Source organism: Lonchura striata, chromosome 9, assembly GCF_046129695.1.
Source record: "Lonchura striata isolate bLonStr1 chromosome 9, bLonStr1.mat, whole genome shotgun sequence".
Lineage (NCBI taxonomy): Eukaryota > Metazoa > Chordata > Aves > Passeriformes > Estrildidae > Lonchura > Lonchura striata.
This window is the reverse complement of record NC_134611.1, coordinates 17896144-17921155: the sequence shown is the minus strand read 5'-3', so window position 1 is coordinate 17921155 and position 25012 is coordinate 17896144. Positions and strand designations below refer to the sequence as shown.

Below are 25012 nucleotides of genomic sequence, written 5' to 3'. Positions count from 1 at the left end.
TGTGCACTCTTGGAAGCAGGGCACACCCCTGAAGAGACTGCAACCTGCAGTTGAGTTGAAGAAGTTTTATTTGTGACAGGGCTGCACAGTAAAAATCTAATGACATAAATATTGAAATTGTATTTTAAGTTTTTTTTTTTAGATATTTTTGTTTTAGCTTTTATTGCTTTTAATATCAATTTGAATTATACTATATAGTAAAGCTGTTAGTTTTTCAGCATATGTCAGAATTACTAGAAAAGTAAAGCTCCTAATCTTCTCAATTTCTTCATTTTTCAGTCCTCTTGATAAGGGCTAAGATAAGCTAAAGGGAAAGGTACCAGCATAGTTCAGAGAAATTTCTGCAAAATACTTCACTCTATTAGGAGTATTCAGTACCAAACCTCTGAAATGTATAACAAATAATAGAGAATAAGATTAAGGTAGTATTAAGGTTCTGGGAATTTTAATAATTGTATACTGAAAATACTAGCTTCTGCAGTTATTTAAAATCTGTGTGGTTAGAGATTAGAAGTTCACAGTTCATATATAAACCTTTTTTCATTCTGGTGCAAAGGAACTGGAAATACAGAAATACTGAGCTTAATCTATGCCATCCTCAGTCACACAGATCAGTGTCCTGCTTTGCAAACTTCATCACCTAAGGTTAGCACTGAAAGTTCTTTGCAGCCTGTGCCTTGAGCAGAAGTTGTGACAAAGACTGGAAGTCTATTTTTAGAGCTGCATGAGGAATAATCACAGAAGCTGGAGACTGGTCGTTCTGCCAAACAATTTCTAAGTGTAGAGCAAACCCATTATTACAAATTGTTGAATCAAAGCAAGCAGAAAGTTACTTTGAAATGGCTTGTTGCCTTTTTTCATCTAGTGAATCACAATTAAGGACAGGAAACCAAAAGCCTTGTAAGGAATTGGAACTTTTTCTGTGCCCTAAAAATCAGATATTTCTCTTTTTCTAGGTAGAATTTAGCCTCACTACTTGGCTGGGTGACCACGATAATTTATTTCAAACAGTAATGTCCAAGTTTTAAAATAACTCTTGTTTTTACCAGGATCTCTTTAATAAGAAATGGAGAAAAGTTACAAGCTCAGGATCACTTAATTGTTCAGGAATATCTTGAAAAACCATTTCTTATGGAAGGCTACAAGTTTGATTTACGTGTGTATATTCTTGTAACCTCCTGTGATCCATTAAAAATATTTCTATATCATGATGGACTGGTGAGAATGGGCACGGAAAAGTATCACCCCCCCAGTGACTCAAATTTGGTAAGTTGGAGTTCATTCCAATTTATTGCTTATGCTGTAGACTTTAACCTATGTAGTGTTTGCAGGTGGTAAAATTAAATAAACTAGGACCTGAGTTAATCTGGATAGACTTCTGCATTGTCATTGAAGAGAACAAATTTTGTGTGAAAGATACTTAACGCATGGTTTTCTATTAAAATCACAAGTATAGCTGCATTATTGCTCATATATAAAATTTTATATGACTTTGCATGTATGCATGCTAAAGAGTTTAAATATATTATAGAGGAAAGCAAAAGATAACAATCCAAAAAGTAAAATCAAATCACTGCAAGAACAGGCACATTGTTTTCATGTTCATCTGAGACTGAGGCTGGGCTGGCAGGGGCTAATAAGGTTTATCTCTTGCTAGATCATTGCTTAGCATCCATGAAGTTTGGAGCCTTTGCTGAGGCTCCTGCCATTGTGTTGGGAACATAGGCAGGAAGGAGAGAACTGAAGGGCCCAGTGCTCACTGCAGTCCCTGAAGATGAGGGAATCTCCTGATGCTGCTGCTGTTTGTCAGTGACTGCTTCAGCAGGGACAGGAGTATGTACTTGGCAGCTTTAGGGTGAACCAGTAGGGCTGCCTATAAACACAGAGAAAACCAAGAAATGGTAAGGGTCATGCCAAAGATTTTGCACAATTTCCTCCTCTTGTTCCACTTTATAACATGTTGCCCTGTGTAAACCTCTTGGCTCAGACTAAAATGCAGATGTCTAAGAAAGAAGTAGATTTGCAGCATTGGAAGGTATGAGTAGATTAGATTTGTTACGCCTCACTCTGTACTCCATTGCTTTTAGAGCAGCTCCCATGTGATTATATAACAGAAAACACCATAGAGCTTTTTTGCCTATGTCAAACTTATAATTTTGACCATCTCTTGGTGTGCCTTTGAAAAACGCAGGTATAATTTGAGGCCCAGTACAAATGCTATATTTGGAAGTATTCCAGTCTATATTTGGAATAGTTTGCTTCTAATATTTGTGTATTGCTGTTAATCTCGGCATTAGCAGCACAGAAATATGCTCTGAGAGGATAAGCAGAACAGGCAGTTGTTTCTGTGTTCTCAGAACTGCTCATGCTAGAGGTTGTCGATTGTGTGAAATAACCTGCTTGTGACTAATGACATTGTTCTTTGGATGACATATTTCCACATTGGCATTATTTCAAATAACTTTTGACTATCAGTTCAGATGCCCAAACACTTTTTTTTTTTTGGGAATTTTAAAACATGATTACTTTTGTCTGAAATAATTTGAATTTCATAGAATGATGACTCAAAACCAATAGATTTCAGAATGATTCTTAAAGGAGTAATGAAGCCATGGGAGAAATTAATTGCCAGTGTTACTACAATAAACTTTTAACTTGTTTGCAATTAAATGGATTGTTTTTGATAATTTCATGTCGTTTTTTAAAGATAAGAAAGTGGAGTAAGAGAAATGGCAGCATAAGGCTTGAGTTATCTATTAAAGATGAATTGGAACAGAAGGCTTATGGTCACCTTAGAATATCATCTACTGTCATGTATGTAATCAAACATGACAGAGAACTGTCACTGTGATGAGGACAGACATCACCATAGTGTAAGTGTAAAGGTGAATTAATCTCTGGGAGATAATGTAAATATAACAGATCATGGTTTATAAATTGGCCTTGGTAGAGGAAGGCTTTCTTTAAATTCAACTGATAACATGAGTCTATTGCTGGTGACATTTTGCTCCATAAAGGAACTGTAGCACTCAGTCATTTATGCAACGTATGTTTTGAAATTTACCTCCCTCTGATGTATGGCTACCAGCCAGTTAAAAATGAGCAATTTTGGCAGATATCAGCATGGCAGATGAGTTTATATGTAAAAGATATTTTAAAGTATCACTATCATGAGAACACTTCTCATAAATAAGCTACAGTGAAAACTGAAATGTGGGATTGTCTATGAAGCAGATGCCAGAGTGTCTTCTAGCGCTTTTAAAGTAGCACTTCAAAATACTGACTTTATTGTTTGCTTCTTGTGGGATGTAATAATTCTCTAAGTTATGATAAGTGCTCCTTACTTTTTTAGGTTGTTGTTTATATAGAGACCTGTAAAAATGGCAGATATAGTATCTAACCAGATGAGGAGTGGTGGATCAGTTTACTGCAACTGGCTTAAGAAGAAATGCAGAATCAGAAACACTAAATCTGCATGTAGTGTATTTGCAAATATGAGCTGTTTGATTATGTCTTTATTGATTGAATGTCATTTTTCTTTACATTATTTTGAATTTACTATTTTAGAATTTTTTTTAAAGTTTTTAAAATGACTTTTCTTCCTTTTTTTAGAGTCAATTGTATATGCATCTGACTAACTACTCTGTCAATAAACATAATGAACACTTTGAACGGGATGAAACGGAAGACAAAGGAAGCAAGCGCTCCATAAAATGGTTTACTGAGTTTCTAGAAACAAATAATCTTGATGTCTCCAAATTCTGGAGTGATATTTCAGTAAGATAGACTAAAGCACTTTATTTTATTTTGTGTATTTTTAGAAAATTAATTGCTTCTGCCATCTGCTTTACTGCAATTCAGAATGATTTTTGAAAATTTATTAACCCAAATTCTCATAAATGGATGTCACATTATTGTTATAATAAACTATTATTATGTTATTTAAAAGAATAAATTCATACTCTGATTACAAATTAAATGTTAGCATTTTTCTGAGGATCAAAAGTCCTCTTCCCAACAGTTATTCACGTAAGTAATACGATACAAAGGAATTATGCCATTTAAATTCTTAGAGACTTTATTTTAGTATATAAGGTGAATTTTATGTGTAATATTTACAACATTGTATTTGGTGTTGCATCTATCTTTGTACTTAATCAAGCACCATTGAAGTAGTTGTGTTACAGGTGTCTTTAGATGAGGAATAGACTTAAGTTTGTTAGAGCTTAAAGCTGTTTGCATGATTCTGAGAACACATCAAAAATTATACTGCAAAATGTAATGGATGAAGATTGGCTATACTATACTATGTTACCAATTTGCTTTTATTATTTAACTTATCTAAGTCTCAAAGTTTGTATGTATCATGAAAGTATAACAATAGTCTAGAACTATATAAAGTTATATATGGTGCTACATAGGAATAGTTTATTTACTATAGACTATTTATTTGGTATTTAAAATCTTTTTTCTAGTAGATATGTATATGAAATTTAAAATATTAAAGCAGGAAACACTGCAGTTCAGTATGTGCTGGTATTTTCTCTCCTGATGAATTTTTCTGAACCAAATCCCTGCAGGAGCTGGTGGTGAAGACTCTGATAGTTGCAGAGCCGCATGTTCTTCACGCTTACCGTATGTGCAGGCCAGGGCAAGCACCAGGAAGTGACAGTGTCTGCTTTGAAGTCCTGGGATTTGATATTCTGCTGGACAGAAAACTAAAACCATGGCTCTTAGAGGTAAACCTCTTCATACAGATGTGAAGTAGATTTTTAGGCATAAAGTTAACTAAGCTCCAGCTGAATCTGTATCTATGTAAGAAAACTTGCAAAAAACGTCTGTGGTCTGTTGAGTATATAAATGGTGAATTTCTGCTGCATCCATACAGAAGTGCAGTGATCACCTCGTAGTGATTTTTGATACTGAAAAAGGGATAGTTGTTTTCCTAGACCGATGTTGCATTTCAGATGTTTTTGAAAGTTTTAATGGGAAATGTAATGTTAATGTAGTTTTTATTTTAGCTGGAGGATCTTGATTATAGCAAGTGGGTGCTGTGTAGATTTCCTTCATGAGTAATGTAATATGTATAAGGCTCTGTTAATTTTTCTGAATGTGTGCCCTTAATCTTCTCCTTTTTGTGGATATGTGTTCCTTTCCTCTCCTGTGCTTTTTAAAAGCACAGCTGTAAACAGAGAAAACTAATTTGATATACGTGAAATTCTGCAAACAATTGGTATGATGGGATTGGAAGAAACATTTCTTCTCTGATATGTTTGTTAGTGGTACAGTTAAATTAAGTGGTGCTCACACACATTTTCAACCAGAAATGTTTGAACTTTGTCTGTTGTGTCTCTTATATTGCCCTATTAATAAGATATAGATGAGATTCACTTGCCTTTTTTCAGATTGTCTTATTTCATTCTGTTAACTGGCTGGGGGGCTGTGCAGCTTGGGGAAAGAAGCAAAATGTATTCAGAATCTCTCTATTGACAGCAAGTCATGAATATGATTTGGCAATTGGTGAATAAAATGTACACAGTTAACTTACTGAATTATAACCTAATTTGCAGGCCATTAATACTGTCAACAGTTGTTTTGTCGCGCTTATTTGTCTCAGGGATTCATTATAATTTTAATTAGAAAAATAAAATTCCTCCACTGTTGCCATGCAGACATAGCATATTTGGTGGCTTTGATGTTCTTCCAACAGCAGCACATGACATGAATTTAGTCTGTACTACATCAACATCTTCTGTTTTTGTCCAGTGAAGCTTGCTGTCCCTTTGATTTAGCACTGCACTTACAGATTGTCATCTGTAGGTTGCCTGTAGCTTGCATATAACTGTGTCTAGTCCTTTAAGTGCAGACTGAAGGGTCTGTGTTACATTTCATTCAGCCTTGTAGCAAATGCTGACAGAGGAATTCTGTGAGAGGTGGTGACTCAGCCAGCATAGGGAGTCCATTCTGAAGGACACCTCTCTGTCTGCTCTGATGTTTCCATAAGGTATGGAGATTTGGGGGGATTTGAGACCCACTTACAGGTCTCAGAGGAAAATAATATTATCCCAAACTCCTTGTTTATGAGGGAGTAAGGCAGTAAATTCTCCTCTGGTATTTTGAGTTGCTGGAGAATACTTCAGGAACTGGCATTGTGTACCTAGTTATTACTTTTTTTAAAAGCAAAAGTCCAAGTATTTCCTTTTCTGCTTTTGGTAATACATGTATCCTTCAACTTGTTTTGCCAGACATTTACCAAAACTAACAGAAATTTCAAACTTTGAAACTTACTAACTTTGCATACTCATTTACTATTTTTACCTTGCTTGTTTGTGCTTCTTTGCAGCACTTCCAACAGTGTGTAGATGTATACACAATTTATGTATGCTGTATGTAGTGTAGTAAAGGTCAAATTTGCAGTGTATATACATAGACTATACATAATATATATAGTCTGTATATATATGTATGCACATACATAGATAATTCTTTTTTTTCTAAAATGCTTCTGCTACTTCCACAGATTTCCACTCTTATCTCTTTCCACCATTTCCCTCTTGCCAAAACCCCTTAGGGGAGTGAATCATTCTTTCTAACACTGGTAACAAGTTCTAATCACAAGGCCCTGAATGTTCCCAGTATTACGGGAAAATTGCCAAAATAGGATTAGGATGATTAGTTTCATGTTTCCATGCCTCATGTAGCTTTTCTGTTATAAAGATAGCTTAACAAACTATTAAAAGAAATAAATTGTGCAACGTATTATAATGTCTCTGCTTTCCTGAGCTGACTTTTGTTTATATTGCCTTGATGCATTGTAGCTTCCCTGCTCCTTGGTGCTACTGAACTTCCGGAACCTTCTACCATAGTGAGGGTTGTGGGAAAGGCAGGATTGCCATCTTGTGGCACCAAGTGTTTCTGGCAAGGATCCGTGCAGCCTCCATTCTTTCTGAGTAGCAACAATGACCTAGACCTCCCTTTGATTCCCAGGAAATCCAGTTTTACTTTTTGACTAAAATTTCCAAATTAGTTTATGTGAAAGAAGATCATACGGTTGAAGTTCTTGGATGGACTCCAGCCATGTTCACCCTTTTTATATTCATTTAGGATCACAAAGTTGTGATCATTAGAGAAAAAAGATAACATGCATTTTAATAACTTCCTCAAGTGTAGGGTACCTAAAGTCCTTTGTGATTTATGTGGGCAAGGCAAAAGACACCTTATATTCACATTCAGAATTTATTATTTAGTGTCACTGAGCTAGCAAAACCAGTTCAAAACTTTGTTATCAATGCAGGTAAAATGAATGTGAACATCTTAAACCAATCAATTATTGCTAATTCCTATTAATGAAGTAGTTAAAGTTCACATACACAAACTTTCTGGCATCTGCTTATTTCTCCTGTGTTATGCTTGCCCTGATTGTACCCCTGGAGGTCCAAAGGCCACCATGGGATAGGAGAAGTCTACTTCTTGAAAAAGAGATGGGTAGGTGGTTATACCAATTTTTCAGTGTCTTATGTTCTTCACCAGGAAGAGCACACTCTGGATGGTGAAGTTTTCTTCATCTTTGATCTTAATTTCACTTTGGGTTATTTTTCTTTGTTTACTGCCACAATCTACTTACTGACCATTTACTGGCTAGCAATTCCAAATTGTCTCTTAAGTTTTACTACAAGTTTTTTGTATCTCCTGGAATCATGCCATGTGCTTTCTTTGTTACCTCTAGGCCCAGTATTATCTAGTTTACAAGATTGCATTCCTGTAGTGAAGACAATTTGGCCACTGGCATCAGTGTCTAGATTTTCAAAGCCTTTGCAATCATAATTTGCTTGTACTTTTGGGGGGTCCCTCATACAATCCTGTTTTTGACAACAATCTTCAAGATGTGTCTTGCTGATAAAATTACCGATGTTTTATTAACACAACTTAGTTGTGCATGTCCTGGTTCTCGGGCCACTGAGCTCTAAATAACCATCTCCCAGCTGGCAGATGCACAGACAATGGTTTGGTAAGATGTTATTGTGAATAGCTATTGTGGCATATCACTAGCACGTTATCAAGATTACAATGCCACAGTTGTACAGATTAGTCAGCAACTGTATTTGTTGTCTTCCTTGTGATATGATAGTAGATGAACAGGTCAGTCTAAAGAGGTTGGTCAATTAAATATTTATATGAAAGTCTTCAAAAAAAAAAATAATATGTATAAATCTTTTCACTATTTCTGCTGAATTTTCAAGTTTTTTCTTTCAACATCAGATCTCACTGCTCACATTGCCAGTCTGTCTGGAAAAGCAGCGAAGGAGCTAATTCCCAAAGCTGAAAGGTACCTGTCAGTTATGAGCATAAGTGATGGGGCAGCTGGGACTCAGCAACAGGACACTGGGTGGCACAGCAGCCACGATAGTTCTGTCCCACAACTGTAGAAGCTCTAATATATTTAGAGTGCTAAAACAAAATAATCTGCTTTTGCCCTCTGCTTTGGACATGCAAACTGTCTCCCACTTCTGATTTGTGTGGGGCACAAGGTATTAGTTTTCACTTCTGAGGCTCTTTTTTATCTGTCCCTTCTGTGATCAGCACTGCTCATTCACTATCAAGGTGAGATTCCTGACTGTGATTAGCACCCATTACTCAAGTATAAATTTTTATACCAGCCTGGAAAAAGTCCCTAGAATAAATCATTATTCCTCCTCAAATCTTCCTGAAAACTGAGGCTCTGCAGGGAGTCCAAAACTTGTCAGGGTTATAGGATGTTAAGTGTATGATTTAGTCTCACTATGAGATTCCCAGTTGCATTCTCCTTGTTTCTCTGTATTTATAGTACAGTTTTTAATCTCTAATCTTGTAAGCTTGTGAGCTTTTTTGTTGCGGAGGCTGTTAATTATCTTATGTTTTCACACTATGTACTGATTTAATGACTTAGATCTCGTATGTGTTGCTGTCAAGTGTATCTGAAAAGTTATTTAAATATACTTAAAAAGACCTTGGATTAGAGCCTCTTTCTGTCCTTGTATAGTTGTTACTTTTTAGAGTAGTATTTAAAGTTATTTTCAGACTTGGAACTAGAAAAGAGTTTGACTCTTTCTGTGCTGGACCACCATAGCATGGCACATCATCTGTTATGATGTGTTTAACAGTACTTTATGTGGTAGATTTTCTGGTGGCAGCAACCAAGAGTAGATTAGACTGGATGCACAGGGGCAGAACTTGAATGGTGTTCACTATAAATGTCTGAATGACCTGGGGACCAAAAGGGTACATTTCCCAGCTCCCAATATCTGTGATACTCAGTACTCTATTTAAAAAACATACAAATGGAAAAGAACCTCTCAACATGTATTTCCTTAATCTCTGCTGTATTTGAAAGAGCCATTTCTACAAAGCCTGTTACAATAGGTGTGTTCCCAGTGAACCTGAACATTCCTGAGTCTTCTGTGTCTCATTTCTTTTCAGATTAATCGTGCCCCAAGCTTTGGAACGGATCAAAAAATAGACTATGATGTAAAAAGAGGTGTTCTGCTAAATGCATTAAAGCTTCTCAACATACGGTACCTTGTCATCTTTTCTTCATTTTCTTCAGTCCATCTCTATTTCTGTTGCTTTGATTTCTTTTTTTTTTTTAATTTGAATTGAACTTAGAGGATATGAAAAACCTTTTTTCCACCTTAATATTTTCAAAATGTAAATGTTTCCCTTGCTGTCAATTTTGCTGTAGAAATTAACCAAAATTTAATTTTTCTTTGTGCATATGTACTTGCAAAAAATGAAGTGTAATAGTTTATTTTTAAAAAATTTTCAAACACATCTTGAATTTGGCATATGTGTGCAGTCATGGGTATGTGGCCGTAAAGGAAATTTGGTTAAGTGATAGTGTCTCATTCAGTCAAAAGCCATACCTTCTAGAGGAAAACTTTGTAGCTGAGATATGTTGAAAAATATCTACACCTCAGGAAACAGATACAACCATGTTTGTACATTAAATTACAGCACAGAGTAAATACAGTATACCTTAAAGTGTTAAAATTTTGTGGCCATGAATCTTAATATTAAAAAAATCTTTATGTTTCAATTCTAATTTTATATGATAAACACGACTGACTGGAAAATACAGATTATTTACTTGATATGAAAGTGCATCTCATTTTGGCTGCATTGAATTGACATTTCTTAATATCATCTGTGTTTCAGGACAAGCGATAAAAGGAAAAATTTAGCCCAACAGAAGGCTGAGGCTCAAAAAAGACTGTATGGTCAGGGGCCAGTGAAAAAACTGCTGCCAGGTTCCTCAGAATGGGAGAAGCAGCGCCACACACTGGAAAGGAGAAAACAGGAACTGGTAGGAAGGGAAAAAAATGCTGTTTCTTGCTCATGGTTTATACTCTCTTTTGTTTTAATTGTCTTACTTTCTTGATTTGTAGAAGGAAAGACTTGCACAAGTACGTAAACAGATTTCCAAAGAGGAGCATGAAAATAGACACATGGGGAACTACAGGTGAATGTTTTTGACTGTATTAGTAGGAAATACTCAGTGTATTCTTTAGGAACAGTGGAAACAAGTATTTGTGGTAGATGATAATTTTCTGCCAAAAATGTGTAGGCACTTATAGAAAATATACACATGTACATCAGGTATTGTTTTTCAGATGGTTCTTTTCTTGATTCCAGTGCACTTAGGAATTTATATGGCATCAGTCACCCTATTGTTTATGCAAGACATATGCTTCAAAGACATGATAGTTCACATTCAGTGTACCAAGAATCATCATTGTTGTTATGGACCTGTTCTCTAATCACATATAATCATTCTTATCTTGGTAGCAGGGGGTGCAGTATGATATATCCCTGTAAAAATATATTTTAATTGTATCTCTGAGGCTTGCCAAAATTATGGGTGCTTCCATAATTTTGAGTAGAGTGACATTTGAAATACTTAACTTTTATTTTGGCATTTGAATTTTGGATCTTGGTCACCTGAAATGTAAGTACCTTCAGATTCCTTAGTAAAATATGATCAAAAGAGAGCTTTACATTATCAGTTACAACAGGCATTGATGAAAAATTTTGTTTTGTGATATTTTTGTTACTATTTCATGTTGTTTGCTTCATTGAGAAGTGAAAGCATGGCCTAAGAATATTTGGTGAAAGGGAGCGGAGTATGGATAGCAAAAGATGATGGGAATATTTGCCCACTCTTTATAACATTCATCCAGAATGTGAGAATATCTGAGATCACATATTTTATTGTGAACTAGTCAGAATGCCTTTATTGATGTTCTTTATTGCTTTTTTTTGAGCATATGTTCTAGATTTCCCAGTAAAATTCTCATTTAAACAGATAGATGTTTCTGTGAAATTCGCATTTTTGATGACCTAACATTTTGCTTACAAAGGGTCTTTCTTCTTAACTTTTAATTACATATTTTCTTGATGTGTGGAGTTGAACTAGTAAGTAAGAAAAGCTCACAAATACACAGAAGTCACATAATGTCATGCACTGTATAAAGGGTGTCCATGCCTTTCACATTTAGTCTTCCCTCTTAGCCATATTTCTGGCTGTGTATTGGGTATTCATGACAGATGGATTGAAGTTGTTTTCTTCAAAGCCCATTGTTGCTTGATGAACATGAATAAATCAACTAGTCCTGCTTCTGATGTTGTCATAATCTCCTTACCTGTGATTTTAGAGAATAATGGCATAGCTGCTCTAATGGAAAATCAGTCACCGTTTATATCCGTGTACCAGTTTGTTTTTCTTTCTTATAGCACCTATTTCTTCCTGTTAATTTTTTGGAGGACTTAGCATTCAAGTGCAGTGCATACTCAATCTTTAATTCATATCCTGCCTATGGGATCAAAGCTGTTCAGATTTTTACTCTTTTGTGTCCTTTGATTGCTAATACAAATTGTTTTGTCTCCTTTTATTACTAATACAAATTATCTTGTGGCTTTGAATTTGACATACAATATTTTGTTAACATTTCATGAATCATTTACACCTGTATGCCTCACTTACACCCACTGAAATTTCTGAGCACTGCAAAACTGGGTTTTGGTATACCTCTGGAATGATCTACATGGTATTTCTTTTGACTGGCTAATTGCTGGTTTAAACATGAATGTTTTCATTGAATTAGAAGTAGATTTAGAGAGCAATGATCAGAGTATATATGTTTTATGATTTGATATTATGTAGTTATTATAGATGGGATATGTATATGTTAGAAAAGAGACTTTGTATTAGTGACATTACTTTTGTGTGATGAATACCTCAGCTTCTATCTTAAACTGTTCTTTTTTTCCTTTTTTAGGCGAATTTACCCTCCTGATGATAAGACATTACTTGAAAAGTATGAGAGTTTGTTAGCCACTGCTTTCCAGACATTTCTTGCTGGAAGAGCAGCTTCACTTCAGCGGGAAATGAATAACCCCTTAAAAAGAATGAAGGTACTGAAGTACACTGAGTACTGGCTTTAGGAGTTACTTTGAATTCATGACCTCATGGATAAGTTTCACTATAATCATGTATGATGGCTAATAAATAGCATTTGATAACGTTCCGTGATCTTATTATTATTCTTTGTGCAGCTTGTGGGCCAGATCCTTGAATCTGGATGAACTGCAGTGGACCCAGGGTGGAGACAGGCTAGATGGCTTTAAGCTACTTTACCATATCCCTGATCCTCAGCCTTACCCCTGGCCAAACCAGAGGTTGGCAGAAACTGCTTTTGAGCTGGTAATTGCCTCCTTCTTCCTCCAGTAATGTTCCCAGCCTATTCATCCACTTGTATGGACTGGAACAAGAGGTAGCCTAAAACCAGCTCCACTAGTTTAAGGATTTAAGGCATCCAAAAATTTTACCTGATTTGCCTATTTATTTAGTCAGAGACAGTAGGAAGACAGCTATATTAATAACCAGCTAACATGATGTAATTTGAAATCTGAGAAATAATTTTGCATCTTTCTAGTTGTTATCATCCAGCAGTTTTACAGGAATGTTTGTTCAATCTTTTCTTCAGACTTTTTTTTAATATACGTTAAGACTTGATTTCAACCCTCAATTTCATGTTGCTTGCCAGGAGAGATGCATGCATGAGAAGAAATATTTCTGTTTCCTCCTGTGGAGGAATTCCTAGTCCTGTTTCAGGAATTAGTAATCAGAGTAATTTCAAATTTCTGCCACTTTCTGCTTGAATTTTTGAAGGACAGGGTATATCCTGCTTTGAATTAATAGTAATGAAATTCCCATTTCTAGGAGGAGGACATTTTGGATCTTCTGGAGCAGTGTGAAATAGATGATGAAAAGCTAACAGGAAAATGCACCAGGCAGCGAGGACCTAAGGTATTTGACTTCTAGATACCAATTTTTTATTTCACTCTACAGACAGGTTTTCTGAGAATTTTAAGAGGGGAATTTAGTTAGTTAATCCTGCTGAAAGTTTTCTTCCCCAGACTGCCATTAACCTTTTTTTATTTTTTTAATAAAGTATGAATTGAGGTATGATTACCATTTGTCCAACTAAGTCCCATTAAATTTTTAAGGGGATATGCAATCCTTCTTTCCCTCCCTAAGCCATTTGGAGGAATTGCCATGCATGGCAACATATGTTGTACAAGAGATTGATTTCAGTGTGTGAAAGGCTTTTTATATCAATAGTGGATCTCAAAAGAATGCTTTCATCTCTAATTGATTAGTGCCAAAACCATGGGATAAAAGGCACTATGAAAAGTCAAAGAATTATAATTTTGATATATCTGTAGCTTGCTCCCTTGCTAAGAGGGTTGTACAGTATATCTTGGAACCCATTTTGTATCTAAAATCTGCTTTTAATGTGAATGTATATTATTTTTAGCTTAATGCTTTCTGCTTGTGTGAATAGTTCATTTGAGTCTTTGCCTTAAATAAACTGCATATCTCTAAGCCAGTAAAGATAAATAGTTTGGACTTGACTAGAGTAAGTATGTTTTTTTATATCCTGTAAACATTTTAGGTCAAGTCTGCTTAGAAGAGCCAACATCTCTGTTCTGAGCTTTGATGGATTTGTTTATGGATGCATGTAAATTTTTTACAACATTTTATGTTTCTGATGACATGGTGTACAAATATGTGGATATTTGTACAAAATGAATGCTGGCAATTGTTCTGAGCTTGAAGAGGTACTTTAAATATGTGCAAGAATCCAAAGTACTACATCTTATTACAGGCATGCATTCTGGAAAGAGGATCTACATGCCCAATCTGGTATTAAGATAGATTTGCAGGGACCTCATTAAAATATGGGGATTTTGTGAGCTTGTGCTTTAACAGCAGTGGATTCATTTCAACAAGAGAAAAAATCACCAGTCCACCTAAGCAGTACACTCAGTCCATGTTCTTACAGAGATTATTTTCCTTGAAATTTTGTTTCCAGTTCTTTAACATGGGGTCAGTTATTCACGTTTAACATCTCAGTCACATTTTTCCCTTTTTCCAGAAGCCTGTCTTTTCCCAGCAACCCTAGAGAGCAGCTATCTGGTTCCCTGCATGCACACTGACTTGTTCTATTCTGCTTCTACACTCCTTGCTCACAAGACATTCCCAGGCTGGAGACTGTAACATTTAATTAAACATTAATAGGGTACTAAACCCAAATTGAGAAACCTCTCTCAATTAGTTTTAAAATGAATTTTGATTAATTTATGTGTAAGACTATATGCCATGGCCTCTTTTATAGCAGGCAAATGGATTGTGTAGTTTACAGCTGCCTTACTAGTACAACATTGTTTGCACTCAGATGAGAAAGAAAAAATTGCTTATGACCAAAATTTCCTCTTTCCCCCCGCCTAAAATTGATGAATTCAAAAGAGAAGAGAATGAAACTAGCTTATCCAGGAAGACTGTTCACTGTGCATACTTCTTGCTATGAATGATTCTTATTCCTGCATCTTTTTTGTGGCCCTGATACATTTCTCAATCATTTAAATCTTGTTTACAGTGAAATCATTAAAGCAGAGATTTCCCTGGTTGCATAATGTCTCATGTGCTCCCTTTGAAATACAGATGCCCATGCAGGTGGTCCTGGTATCTTTTTCCAAAAGAGCATCACCTCTTCCCTTTAAGGGTTAAGGTGCATATGGCCAATCATATGCATTTAACTGGCCCTCTCTTAGGAAAGAGGCTGCTATGAGATATGTAATGTCTAAATATATGTCTATACAAAAATCTGGTGAGTGAGGCAGGCAGTAGAAAGTACAATTGCCTATCAATCTGTCAGGTAATCCAGCTGTAAACCTCATCTTGTAGCCATAAAATCCTACAAATAAAGAGCTATTTGCATATGCAGGATCTAATAGAAACAAAAACCAACCAAACAAACAAAAAACAACTACAGGACTGGTACTTTTCATGTCTTGTAACCAAACATGAAAGGTTATTTGAGAAGTTCATGGGGTCTGTCCCCTCTTAAATTCAGTGGCTGCCCTGCTGACTGAAAGTACTCTTAGGTGAGATGCTCTGCCTTGGGTTGTACTCTTCCTTGAAAAAGCCTCATCAGTCAGGACTCAGAAAACTAACAAGACAACTGAAATAGTTTGGAGACAGGGGTGTGTTTCTCCTCATGCTCTCCATACATAGAGTCATATAAACATCTACATTTCCACATACATATCTCTACATAGGAGAGCTGAAAGGCTGTGAATATTTAAATAAATACAAGCTTTGCATCTAACAATTATTCCATATTTGCTAGGAATTTCAGCCTTGTTTTTGTTTGAACATGATTAGGAACTCAGTGTAGGAAAAAAGAAATCAAGAATTTCACAGAGTGAAGGCATTTTTTCCTGCACTTAAAATGCCACTGAATTTTGCATAGATGGAGAAGGGCATTCTGGAAACGTATTTGTAGCCTCTAGAGGGCTCCTGACACCTACACACTGTCAGGGTTACCCATGTGTGCAGGACAATGGACTAGAACTAAAATAACAGCTATTGTAGAGGAAATGTGAAATTAATTTTAATTTTAATTCTTTTGGTATAAGATCAGATGAGTTTAATCACAGAAAAATTGGCTGAGCATAAGGGTAAAATCAAGGTGATGATCTAAGCAAGATGTGCTAGGCAATCAGATATTTCTTTAAAAGATCAGTTTGTACCCAGATTCAGCTAATATTTGTTATTACTGTTTTTTCTAATTTCTGTGATCTTTATTTTTTATTCTTCTTTGTTAATTTATATTGTTTACTGTAGAATGTGTGAGGAGTATGTAGATGGTAAGTGGAATAAGATCTATCTTAAAGCCTCTGTGAGCTATGATTGAAAATGTTTCTTATACTTGTGTAACTCCTCAGGAATGTCTGATCAATATGTCTACATCATATATAGAATTTCATGATAAGAAGAGCTATTTTTAATGAAGTGCTATGTGTTGAGGCACCTTACTTTTATCCCTTTGGCAGACAGATACATATCAACGTATTCTTTGTGTAACAACAATTGCCAGGGCTCTCTTCAATGCAGTATTCTTCTTTAACTTCTTATCTGGTCTAACAGCTTGGGATGGCATAAATGTACTATTAGTGACAGAAATCCCTTCCCTTCCTTGTCTGGAATAGAAGTTTAGCTAGCATCTATTTAGTTATAAAGTGTATCTTGCAGCAACAGGTTTTGGGGCTTTTTCCTGTTACCTTCATAATAAATCTAGGTGCATTACATCATGCTAAGATGTTAGGAAAATTTAAATTTTTCCTGAGAGTTCTTTTTCACTTTGACTCAAAATATGTCCAGAAATTATGATTTTAATTTTTTTTAATCTGATCTTTAATTGAAATCCATTTGGTAGATGAGGCTATCAGCATAGCTTCTTATAGCTGAGAGTTGCTGGAAAGTGTGCAGGAAAAAAGGTGACCACATAAGCCTACTTAGGAGAACAAAAGTAATGGAACATTTTTTGTGTCTGACTAATGGTAGACAAAAAATTTTCAATTGTCGTTTCTGTTCTTGGATCAGTTTTTCTGTCTCCACCTTTTTGGATTTTGTCTTGCAGTATCCTTGGTACAGGATTAATTAGCTAATGATACTGAATCCCATGTGCATATGAGGCATCAAGAACCCCCAGCACAGCTTGCTATATATTCTTTGGTTTCTGCTCTCTGCAATGTGTAGATTAATCACTTTCTTTTTAAAAGTAAAACAGGCAAAGTTCCCTGATGTATTTTTCTATTTATGTTGATCATTGTTAAGCTGTAGTTTCAGTTATTGAAAATATCAGTGAGGAACCTGAATTGATTGTAAATGGTATTCTGAATCAATTGATTTATGATTTCAAACCATAATTTAATATGTTTGGTCATGCAATTCATACTTCAAGTAACTTTCCCCCTCCCCCCCCTTACTATATTATGCTGCTCTTCATGTGACAAAGATTAGAATTACAGTGGAAGGAATTTAGTGAAATATTTAAGCAGTTATTCTAAAATTTAGGACAAACTTCCAACTAATTTGGAAAAGTTTGTAAATACTGCCTGAACCTGCTTGAATCAGGGATCTAGTGTGATAGCTGGCTGTTTCTTTGGGATTCAATTTACTTTCTTGGGTGTTTTTTCTTTTTTTTTTTTTTCAGCCCTTGTGTTCAATGCCAGAAAGTGCACATTCCTTAAGGAGACCTAAGAACCACAGCAGTGACAGTAGCTATGATAGTGACAGCAGTGTGTCAGAATCAGGAGAAGAAATTGAAAAGGAAGATCACAATGAAAAAAAAGAGAAAAAAGTTTCATATGATCTTGAAGAAAATAAATACAAATCTTTGGAACGATCAGGTAAGTTGAATTATCACTTTTCTAAGGAAGTCTGGCATTGATGATGAATTATATTAAATTCCTCAGTCTTTCAGAATGTGTCAACTTTGTATCTCAGGGTTAAACACTGGTTTGCTTGTTTCAGTTTCTTTTAAATGTTTTCTAAATTAATAGATATATACCATGTTATTTTTTGTTTTAGTGGTGTATTGTCGCAAAGAATTTATTATAATGTAGTTGCAATGTATAATGCTGCTTCTAAGATTTTATTTTTCATACCAGCATTTATTTAGCTGAAAACTGAATTTAAAAATGGTGTAACTATGCCTTGACAAATGAGAGATACTGAATCTGCAAGTATGGGATCCATTGAGCAAATTTTCTCTCCTGTTTCCATATCTTTAAAGTCAGGAAACCACACACAGAAGTCACATAAATTTTGACCTAAAGAGCACATGCCCTCTCTCATAAAACTCATGTGTGTTATAGTGGATTGGACTCTGGTTAAAGCTGAATATGAGGAAGAAATAAATGTTCCAATAAAAATGTAAATTCTGTATTATTAGGGGATCTGACACGACTGACTTCTACATAGATAGTTGTTAGTCAACACACATTGTAGTACATCATCTGTGCACACATTGATCATATGTGTTGTTAGCTACAAAGACTGAAAAATGGGTATTAAGAAAATAATAAGTAATAACATCACTCATTTTGATCTGTCTGCAGGTAGAATGAACTGCAAACCTTCAAATAAAAATGTAAAGTCTCCATCATATTCGTCCCCCACACCATCCACAGGTCCAATAAGACGTTCTGTGAGCTGCCCTCGTTCCATATCAATCCTCACTATGCAGTCCCAGGGAGCTGAGCAGCGCCCCTTTTCAGCCAAAGCATCTCTCCAAATGCAGCGAACAGCCTCAGTGAACAGGTCTCACTCTTTAAGTCGTAGCCCATCTTCAGCCAGATTCTCTCAGACAGCCACCTTGGGAGCTATGAACTCTTCAGGGGTGAGTTAACACAGTGATTGCATTCAAAATGTGTTCCATTCTTCTCAAAACCCCAATAACTACACTAGTAATTTTTGCAACAACAGAAAACTTGAGGTACTGTAGTCAAGATTGTTTTGACAGACACTCGAGCATATAAAATCTCTAGACCTGTGTGTGATATGGGATGAGTGCCAGCCGTGATATCTTAGTGTTTGTGGTACAGCAATACACGTTACATTTTGTGGAAACAGGTGTCTAAGGAGAATGGGAAACCTTCACTTTGTGAATGGGAAACTTTCACTCCTAAACAGGCTTTTGAAGATAGAAAGGATCATTACCTCTCTTAAAAATTTTATGTGATTTGTCTGGGGGCTCCTGGTTCTGAAGTAAAGCTGTACCTCCCTTCTAAATCTTTACAGTAACAAAAATACATCCAGATTTCAAATCCAGTGTATAGTCCAAGGATATATGCATTGTGCTAGAATAAAACAGGAAGTTTTTGTAGGCTGCCCATTGTAAAAGATGGTGAGATTAATTTTCAACCTACTGGACCTCTTTTGCATGTTGTATACCACTGCAGTACAGCTCTACTTCCAAAGTGAACAGTTGAATATTTATGCAGTGCTTATGGTCTTCAGGATTTGCCACTGCAGTAACTGATTCAGAAGCCATTCTCTTTTTTCAAAAAGAAGGTAAAGTATCTTTCATTTGAACCCTCTCCTTGAGAAAGAAACTGGCCCAAATAATTAATATATCAGATTAAACATTTTTAACTGTTTAGAATTTGTGTGGTTTGTTACACTTTTCCCAGTGTACTTCTGGACCATGTATATTTTTCATTTTGTTAGCAGATTGTCATCCTCTTTAGTATCTTCTTCACAGCCCAGGCATTTCTTCTTTTGTGTTGGCGTGATGAAGCCCATATTCACTTATCCCTAGGCAGTGTTTGCAGGGATCAATCCCCAGCCTCATTCAGGATTGCATTGCATGCTAGTGCCAGAGTGTTTCCATTTGTGCTTTGATGCCTGACCTATATATTTCATTGCCCAAATAATTTGTGCAGAGATGAGCAAAACAAATTGGCACTTTTAACCCGTATTTGCTGCCTCTCTGTATTGTGGTGAGCTTTGATTGTGAGCAATCCTTTTGTAATGCTAATTAACTTGCTTCGTAGTGTTTACTATCTCTAATCATCATTTTTATCTGGTAGAACGCTCATTGTCTATTTTGCCTATGAAGTTTTGTCTAAAGGATGAAAAAGGGTCCTTTTAAAATTGTGTGCTGTCATCTTGTGAAATACTCCTTAACATGGTTTTCCATCTTTAAAGTCAGCTAATAGAATTGGAAAGACATTAAGATTGTGTCTTCACAACAACGTGTAAAAGGTATTTTTTATTGCATTAGCTATCTCAATTTTAAAAAGTACCCTTTTATCATCACGATGTACCCTGAGAGTTTAATGAGACAGTGCTTATATGGATTTTTCTATTCACATTAACTTTATATCAAATACAAATTACTGAAAGATTAAAAGCAGTCTTTTACCATCTGATGTTAAAAATGGGCTACTCTCTTAAATTAACATTAGTAAGAAAGCATACTCTCTTTTTCATTGAGAAAGCTCCACCACAGAAATGATCTTGATCTTGATCTGCAGAACAATTACTTTGGGTGATAGAGCTTAGGTCACGCTTCCTAAAAATGATGTGAATAAAATTACTTACAAAATGGATAAGAATTACTTATAATTTAGCACTGTATTCTGAATGGAATTCTGTTCATAATTATTTTTGCAACTAAGACTAATATATATTATTGCTAGAATAACATTAAAATTGATAAACTGTGACTTACTAAGAAGAAATCATTTGTGCATGATAAAGTGTTAGTTTATCTATCCTTGGGCAAGAAATGAGCAGTACACTGCCATTTTTGGAGTCTGCTGAGATCCAAATATTCTAAACATAGGGAAACAACATTTAAAATAAATAATTTATAGTCGGAATTACAGACATTTTCTTGTAAGAGTTATAAACAAAAGTGGATTTCAAAATATTTGCTATCTTATTATTTCAGCCACATTAAAACATACCACATACCAAAGTATTTTTTGTGCTTGAAAATATTTATCACTCACTTAAATAAAAATACCCTTAAGTATTGTAGTTGTTACAGGATACAAAGATTAGAAATGCCAAAATATTTTGAATTTTATGTTAAAATTAGGCTGACTTGGTCTTGCAAATATGAAAATGCAAAAGTATGTGAAAGTAAAGAAAGAGGATCAGAAATACTTCTAACTAGTGTGTCATGTTTTAAAGAAGACCCCCAAAACCTCCAGAGATGGTCTTCTGTGGACACTGCAGGGGTTCAGATCAGTGTTGGTGTAAAAAGCACTGATACTTCAAACAAAACTCTGGACAACTGGAGGCCCTATCAGACCCCTTACTGACTAAAGCAGGAGAAAAGTTTCCTTTTCAATGCTTCCTGAAATGTTGGCCCTGTGATATATTGCCTGTTTATGTTAAATTGTTGAACTGACGAACTGAAAGGATGCTTTTATGACTAATAATATTTTTCATTATGTTGAATTTAAATTCAAACTCTGTTATCTCAGTTTCAAATTTATACTTTAAATTGTGGGCACCATAAATATGTAATATATGTTTGTTTATTCTATTTGAAACAAACATACATTTTAACTGTTTTTCTTGGATTTCTTGACAACTCTCAGTAATGGTGATGCATTAATGTATGTGATATATACTAGTTCTGTATTAGATAATATGTCTATGCACTTTAATAATATATTTTATGTAACTCTAACATTTTTTTTTTGTCAAACAAACATCTTTGTAATGTGATTTAATGGCAAACTTGAAATGTTTTCCTCTCCTTTTTGTTGGCTTTTAGAGTGAGTCTTTGTTGCAACAGAAAACAAAAGAGCAAGAAGTTGCTTTGACAAAAGAGACTCTTCTCCTCATCAATGACTTGAGACTAAAGTTCCCAGGAAAATCAAATGAAGAATCTGAATTAATTATAGAAGATGTAAGTATCTATAAATAAGAAAGAAGAACAGGCTAGACACTGTTTAGGCTACTGAAATGAAGGAAAGTAAAAAGCTCCATCTATGATTCATTAGCTCCTGTGGCCCTAAAACTTCCAGAACTCAGGATAACTCAAAAGAATTTGAAAGCTTGGAGCTTTGCATGCTTTCTGACCTTAAAAGAGCAGCACTGAAAACATTCCTATGTTCTTATAAAATATGTGAGAAATAATCAGGAGGGTTAGGAAAATTCAGTTTTTCATTGTAAAGAGAGTTCAAACTTTTAAGTAAGCCAAGAAGAATGTTACAATTCATATTTCATCTGATACTGTTAAAACAGACCCTGACTTGTTTAACTTGCTCCCAGGCAGGCACACTAGTGAACACAGTACAGTATGCTGCAGGCAGAATGGAGGTTTGAAGGTCATAAAGAACACCAGTCATGTGCTTTTTAGCTCTTGTAGTCCACCAAATTCGCCTTTCTCACATCTAATATTGTCCTGAGCCTTGTAGTTTGGTTTCAAAGACATGTGAAACAATGGTGAAATAAAGGCCAATTAAACCCCAATTCTTGATATATAAGCAGAGATTGCATGGTGTCTAAATACCTTATAAACATTCGATGCAAAAAAGCTAACAGGATGGAAAAGATAAAGATGGATGTTCTCATTTTAGAAGGAAAATGAAAGGATTCACATTAACACCTGTGCTCTGATGTAGTGAGCACAGTCCTTCATGCATTAAAATTCATCTGATTTATTATCTAGCCAGAAGTGTCCTGAGCTCTGTGAGCTTCCAGAGTATTGATTACATTTCTAGCAATCTCTGCAGCTACATTGGAGTGGAAAGGAATTCTTCTGTAATGATGGTTGATTTGGTGCTGGTGGAAGATAGTATCCAGAACCAGCAGGTTGGGCTTGTAGAAGCAGAGCTAGAACGTTCCATGGGATGCTGTCCCTGATGCCCCGAGTGCACGTGGTTCTGTGTGAGCCCGGGAAGCCCCGCGCCTTCCTGGGGCAGAGCTCTTCTGAAATTCGTCTGGCCATAAACAATTCCTGATGGGAAAGAGTTCATCATGGAGGAAAACAAGTGCTGGCAAGACAGAACTTGTTGAAGGTCTGGAGTAGAGTAGAAAGATAAAATAACAAAATGAGAATAAAAATATATGTTCGCAGCTTGAGCTATTTTGGTAGCACTTAGATTTTAGGAGAGTGTCTCAGTTTTTATATATGATTATTTATAGAAAGGATGATTTCCAGATATGTTTAATGTCCCATATGCAGCAAAACCTCTCACTATTTAAATAGATCAGCAGTTATGCATTATTGAACTTACTACTCCCAAAAATCTGAGCTGAGTCAGTCAAGACAACTTTCTACTTGCTTTGTAGTATATGAATGTCAGAATCAGGTAGAAAAGAGGGTGACATTAAACTGAAACACTACACAGATCTTTGCAAATGTTGACCCACATAAATTGGCACATATTTTGCTAATTTTTTTAGTGAAAACTTCTCACAGTGGTCTTTAAGATGCTCACATTTTTAAGGGTTAAGAGTGCTTGTGAATGAAAGACCTGCTTTCAGTTGTTTTCATGTGTATTTTTATGTTATGTTTTACAATGACCACAGATTATGGATAACTGGAAGCATCATAAAACAAAAGTGTCATCCTTTTGGTTGGTAAAACTGGATTCAGCAAAGCAACGAAAAGTAAGTGATGTATTTCATTTTCAGAAGGTCATCTAAAATAGATGCATGGCAGTGTTTCTACTGGTGTTTAGCAGTAGCTGGGAGTGACTTGAGATGCCAAAATACAGGCTATAGGTACTAACACAGATATGCATTAATTCTGTTAAAGGACATTATGTTGCTCCATATTTGGAGAAGCATGATTGTTCTGGATTATAATTTAAAAATCAATTTCTCAAAAAAATTAGTCTCCTAAAAAAAGCAAACAAATAAATGATTAGTGCTTACAAACCTAAGTTCTAGCTAAGATTTCTAGAAGGGTATTCACATGGCAGATTTGATTGATAAGGGCTGCACGAGTCAGCATTTTCAGACCAGGCATATTAAAACTCCATTAGAGGTACTTGGCTGTTGGAGTATTTGACCCACAATATTAGAATAGATAATGTTGCATAAAAAATGGACCTACCAAGCAAAGAATTTTCTCCTTTAAATGTTATTTCAGAAAGCCTCCAATAGAGGCTGGTTCTGCCCTTTATTTGACTGGCAGTCATGTTAAACCAAGGGCACATGTACAACATCAGGATGACAGAGATTGATGTGCCAGGTTGTTACTTGCAAAAACTGCACAATCAGAAATGTGGACTTTTTGCTCTTCTTGTGAGGACATCTTTTACTACTTCAGGAGACTTATAATTCCTGAAGCACTAGTGAGTCCTTCATCTTTGCTTGCACTGGAAATGATTTGCCTTTTTTAAAAATGCTTTTAACCTCAATCCCTTCAAGCAATCAGATAGTTATTCTTAGAAGGGTAGTTTATAAAAACGGATTAACTTTGACAATGACATTGCAGCTGAGGACTGCCAAATGTCTTTTGTTGATTTGTAAGAAGTATGTTTTATATTCCAGTGAGGTAGGTGGAGGAGAAATGAGCAAGGTGGAGAATATTTATGCAAGTAAGAAATCTGTCTCAAAGGTACCTTTTGCAACTTTGTGAAATACAAAACAGAATCTCAGTCCCCTTCACTCTTACTTACTGGGAAATTCTGACACACAAGAAGAAAATACCTGGGCAATGTACTAGATTGCACAATGTTCATACCTGACAGCTGTATTTGCTTAACAATTACTCAACATGATATAGAAAAATTAAACTTACACTTTTATTCTTAGTATGTAATGTTCTGGCATTACAGCACAGGTACAGGAGGCATTCAGAAGTAAGTTGAGAGTAAACCAATTAAATCAATTCATGTTAAAAAGAAATAGAACCTCTAAGACTTTCAATAAAAAGAGATATTGATATGGGAGGAGTTATGACTCCTTCATGTTGCATCACTTTACATAATTTCTTTAAAAACATTTTGATGGTTACCAGAGGGTTTTGGATATGCCCTTTCATAACATCTTGTTCTGTTATACCTAGATAATTTGTTTTGTTAAAGTAAATGTTGTAAATTAAAGAGAAAAATGAAGGCAAGCTAGGGAAATTAACTTAGAAAAATGAAG

General features: G+C 35.4%; 1 protein-coding gene across 8 annotated transcripts in view; it reads left to right on the top strand.

Annotated features, from left to right (window-relative positions):
* Positions 1 to 25012, top strand: part of TTLL7 (tubulin tyrosine ligase like 7) — a 64084-nt gene that overhangs the window by 27196 nt on the left and 11876 nt on the right. For 7 of the 8 annotated variants that reach the window (XR_002465157.3, XM_021527003.3, XM_077785418.1 and 4 more), the window contains 12 exons: positions 1050 to 1266; positions 3613 to 3777; positions 4581 to 4739; positions 9457 to 9551; positions 10192 to 10339; positions 10422 to 10495; positions 12312 to 12447; positions 13256 to 13342; positions 17598 to 17793; positions 18505 to 18785; positions 21681 to 21815; positions 23444 to 23524. Coding sequence is in view for 7 of the 8 variants with exons in the window: in XM_021527003.3 (XP_021382678.2) it covers positions 1050 to 1266; positions 3613 to 3777; positions 4581 to 4739; positions 9457 to 9551; positions 10192 to 10339; positions 10422 to 10495; positions 12312 to 12447; positions 13256 to 13342; positions 17598 to 17793; positions 18505 to 18785; positions 21681 to 21815; positions 23444 to 23524 (1774 nt within the window). In the remaining variant the exon portion in view is untranslated. The remainder of the gene's footprint in view (positions 1 to 1049; positions 1267 to 3612; positions 3778 to 4580; positions 4740 to 9456; positions 9552 to 10191; positions 10340 to 10421; positions 10496 to 12311; positions 12448 to 13255; positions 13343 to 17597; positions 17794 to 18504; positions 18786 to 21680; positions 21816 to 23443; positions 23525 to 25012) is intronic. The other variant, XM_077785419.1, reaches the window with a different exon arrangement.